Below are 4906 nucleotides of genomic sequence, written 5' to 3'. Positions count from 1 at the left end.
ATCAAAATCAATTAAAGTACTTTGTATTATAATTTAAATTACTGAATCATTACTTCTTAGACAGATTATAAATAAAAAAAATAATTATCAAACAAAAACAAACCCTTGTGTATATAATAGTGTAAGCGTTACGATCGCCCAATGAAGGTTGACGCTATAAACGTGCAGTATTAAATGCATATTATTGTTCTTTACGGTGTTCCGTTTGGCAATCGTGATTTTTATTAAGTCTGTACCCGCGATGCACGATGGCACGATGGTGTAAACGCGATGGCACGATGGTGAGAACGCGATGGCACGATAATGAAAACGCGATGGTACGATGTTGAAAGCACGATGGTACGATGGTGAAAACGCGAGTGTACGATGGTAAAAGCGCGATGGTACGATGGTGAAAGCGCGATGGCACAATGGTGAAAACGCGATGGTACGATGGTGAAAACGCGATGGCACGATTATGAAAACGCGATGTGACGATGGTCAAAACACGATGGTACGTTATAACATCGCGTTTTCATCATCATACCATCATGTTTTCACCATCATACCATCGTGTTTTCATTAAAGTGTCATCGTACTATCGCGTTTTCACCATCGTACCATCGTGCATCGCGGGTAGGGAAGAAATAAAAGACCACGATTGTCCAAACGGAACACCGTAGTTCTACCTTAAATCACTGACGCAATTCCGGGACTAATTCTATACCTCACAGGGGCTGTTTAATCGAATTCGATTACAAAAATATGACTATTGTTTTCAATTACAACATATTGGAAAAATAACGATGAATAATTTTCAACATGACAATTTCTTAAAATTTATTTCAAACTCGTGTTTTAAAAAAAAAAGCTAAAATAAATTATCCTAGTAATTAACATAATCTACTGAAGTAAATCATATATATAATATATCAAAAAGTATCACATGCCCAAACGCGATGACGTAATGCACTAGTCAACACGGTCCCTCAATCCCAAGGAATAGCGATGACCTTGATTTTTGAATTTCTAAAACTCTTTGTAACGGCAAAATCTTATTAAAGCCTGGCTCTGCAATTTGAAAATATTCACGGAATTTTTGCGACAATTGAACATATTCGCAACATTTTGCGATATTTGAACATATCCCCCCCCCCCACCATTTTTGAATCATTTGAACATATTCCAGGCATTGTTGTGCCAAAAACCATCACATAGACAGACGAAGACTCATTTCTCCCGGATGTTAATGGACGTGGTTGCAAGTAAATTGTTCATGATATGCATGTACTATACTTTACTATCTATCTTACAAAGTTTCATAAAGCATGCAAATTTATGTAATGAAAGGAATGGAAAATTTACGTTAAACTTTGTAATTTCTATTTATATCTTAACATATGCACTTGGAATAACTAACTTACATGAAAAAGGGAAGGCCCACGATAATGTTGTTATAATGTTCGGCCCTTCCCTTTTGTATATTGTGTAATTTTGTTGATGTAAATAGATTGATGTATATCTATATATGCAATAAAATATTATTAAAAAATGAAAAACGTTTGACACGAGACGCCAGGCGACATTTTTATTCACTGCGTAAAAATAACTTGCAAAATATATAAACCGGATCTGATTAAACTGTTATAAAATTTGGGGAAAGAAATATGTGTTTATTTGGATTATATTTGCCAAAGTCGAATTCAATGTGTGGTCTGTAGACATAAATATTTATTTTGTTTTAGATATACATTCAAAGAAGATTGAATATATCTTGCAATAAATTTGAAATGAATTCTGCATTAAAGTGGGGTTAGGAGAAGAGTATATGAGTTTTAATACATCTCGGATTTTTTTTATGTTTTGAAGGGTCTCCACTGTGGTTTTTGACATGCTTGTACAATTTGTATACCGTTTTATGTAATTCTGAACCAATAACTTGTGTGCAAATTTTCAAATCATTCCCTTCTGCATTTTTTCCCAGAATAGTCATTTTAATTGTACAAAATAACCCAAAAATGAAAAACGAAAGTAAGAATTGCACAAACTATCGATTTTCAATTCAATTTTGATTATTTTACAGTTTTGTTGTTGTTTTTATGTTGTTGTTGTTGTTCTTTTTTAGGTGTTTTACTTAATCTACCTAAAAATATAAATTTTATGTTATTATTGTGCTTTTAACCTTTTTAGTTTGTGGAGCTGTTTTAACTGAGGTCCAAGAGCCTAAAAACATAAAAGTTGAATTTCTTGCATACATGAAGATCAGAGTGTGCCCTTAAAACAGAAAGATATGCAAAAGGTAATTTAACAATGTCATCAGAAATAAATCGAAAATGGAATTTTTGTGCTATTATTAGCCCGATTTGAGTGAAAAGCATTCAATTTGTAATGTTTTCCAATTTGGGGTCATCTTTCACAATAAGAATAGTTAGTCTGGAAAAACGATGAGAGCGAATGATCTGAAATTTTGCCCACAGTTATTAGGCTACATCAAATGAAAAACCAATAATCTCAAAGATTTATTTCCAGGCCCGTCATGACAATAAAAACCTTTGTAGGATCCCTTTAAAGCTGTTCTTATGGAGATGATTTTTTTTAATCCGTTTGAGAGATTGAGAGTGTTTTTATTTGGAATTAGTTCTTGACTCGAGTGATCAGAAAGCATGAAGGTCATGAAAACGTTTCTTCAGATGAAAACAGTACTTGTATACTTGTAAAGTGATTAATATAGTATGAAAGAATTTACTTCACAGCCTAACTGAAATGCATATGTCTAAACACAATATAAAACTAAAATATCACCATTTTCATAAAAATGGAATTAAAAAAAAGATCCGAAAACAAGTAGCATATGAGTATTCAGCACAAATGAAAGTTATAAACCGTTTGTCTTACACATATTTATAAGAGGATGGATTGTTTTCCACAAAGCATTATAGAACAATAATATTCAGTCCAACATTTCACATATATCTAACATAGATGATTAGAATTGGCTGAAGCTTTGACACTAACCGTTGTTGTACAACAATATTCTCAGGTATGCACTATTCTTGATGCCAACACTTCACTCATATTTGAATCCAAACGATCCAGCCGAGGTTTCTTTATTCTACATAAGTTTGACAGAGCAGTTCTTAGATCTTTCCTAAAGCCGGACCCAATAGCGCAATACAGAATGAAATTGCAAGTACTGTTTCCATATAATAGAATGTGTATAATGTCATCGGCATAGCCGGGTAACGTAACATCTGTGTTCGTGTTAACCAACTGGTACGTTGTAACGGGTAACAAACATATCAAAAACGTTATACTTAAAGCTATAGCACGTATAGTGAATGTATTGGCAACTTGTGACCTGCACTCCACGTCTCGCTCCGCATGCAGCACCCCCGACCGGCGACTCTGACAGATTTTATAAATTATAAGAACATTTCCGAGGACGATTAGAACAAAAGGTGCCATGAAAAGAAATGCCATATCTAGCCACATTAGCACCCGTAAATAATCTTCACGATATCGCTGATCAGAAATATCGCAATCTGTAAAATACACTATACTTGTTTCATTTTTCGTGCTGGCTATATCAAGTGTATCATGTGTGTTTTGAAAGACTGTCACGTGCACCATCACAGGCATATACATAGATCCAATAATCACGCTCATTACAAGAATCAAACAAATCACTTTCTTTCTGGTACTAAGGTATCCGACCCGCATCGGGAACCAAATGCTGATGAATCGCTCTGCGGTAACCAGGACAATAATCCAAGACGAAGAGGTAGGAGCAAAATAAGAGAGAAAAGCCCATATCTTACACGTGACATTGTTGTCAGTTCTTATAAGGAAATATATCACCCTATGGAACCAGCGTTCTGTTGCCGGCACCGTTAGAACGATTGTGTCTATAATGGCTAACGCCGTCAAAAGCGCTGCCGTCGACGTGTCACGATGGAAACCTCGACTCCATGCCAGTATACTCAAAATATTACCAGTTAGTCCAAATATAATCACCGGCGTAAGTAGAATTATATTAAGATGTCGTAAAAGCACGGGGTCATCTTCGCTAGTCGTATCCATTATGAATTTATATATCTGACCCTTTTGTCACAAGAATTGAACTCCCACCGATTTTAATTCACTAGATAATTTCCCACAATGCATATTTCCAGTTTTCGCCCAGGTATTTCGCGCACTTTTTACCGGCTTCTACGGCTATATAGTTCCATCCCGCTTGCTACCGCTGCTTTTTTGTTTTTAAATTAGCCATGCTATCTACCTATCAGTTACTTTATATTATAGCTCAATATTATGCTTTGATGTTAAATATTATAACTGAAACCTGTTTATGTCCTATAGAGTTTTCTTAACCCTGCATTCTTACATCATTATACAGGTGAGCATCATAGATTCTACTTTCTCTCGCATTGTTAAGGGAACAGTATACTACAATACAGCAGTATATATGGGCTATTAACTTCAATATTAATTATCTTATAAGATCTAAATACACTATATCAAAGTATGATATCAGAATGTTAGTCCTGACATACGTTCCTGTTCGGGCTAAGTAACTTGTTATACACATATATCATGTATATATAGATAGAGATATATATATATAAACGAGTGCAAGTATAATTTTCCTTGAATCTCGTTCTGATCCATCGATTGCATAGCTTTTGGATTAACAAAGCCCATCCCGGGCGCATTTCCATAAACAAAACAAAACATCGAAAATATGATCAACACATTCTAATGTTATCTTACATTTATAAATAAATAAATCACGTAAATAATTAAAAAATATTGCATATTTAAATACGTACATGTAGGATAGATTGGGGGAAAAAACAGTTTGAATTTTGTTTCCAACATTTGTTTACTCAACTGAAGTTATTTATATCTTATTTTCATTAGTGTTTTT

General features: G+C 34.3%; 1 protein-coding gene across 1 annotated transcript; it reads right to left on the bottom strand.

Moving 5' to 3' along the window:
* Positions 1-3015: 3015 nt before the first annotated feature.
* LOC132737540 (growth hormone secretagogue receptor type 1-like) lies at positions 3016-4059 on the bottom strand. The gene has a single exon (XM_060724841.1). It carries the CDS (start codon positions 4057-4059, stop codon positions 3016-3018), a length of 1044 nt encoding a protein of 347 aa, XP_060580824.1.
* Positions 4060-4906: the final 847 nt, after the last annotated feature.

This window comes from Ruditapes philippinarum, unplaced genomic scaffold (genome assembly GCF_026571515.1).
Source record: "Ruditapes philippinarum isolate M1 unplaced genomic scaffold, ASM2657151v2 ctg12983_1_1_1_1, whole genome shotgun sequence".
Taxonomy (NCBI): domain Eukaryota; kingdom Metazoa; phylum Mollusca; class Bivalvia; order Venerida; family Veneridae; genus Ruditapes; species Ruditapes philippinarum.
The sequence above is the reverse complement of the archived record's forward strand: the minus strand, read 5'-3'. Positions and strand labels throughout refer to the sequence as shown.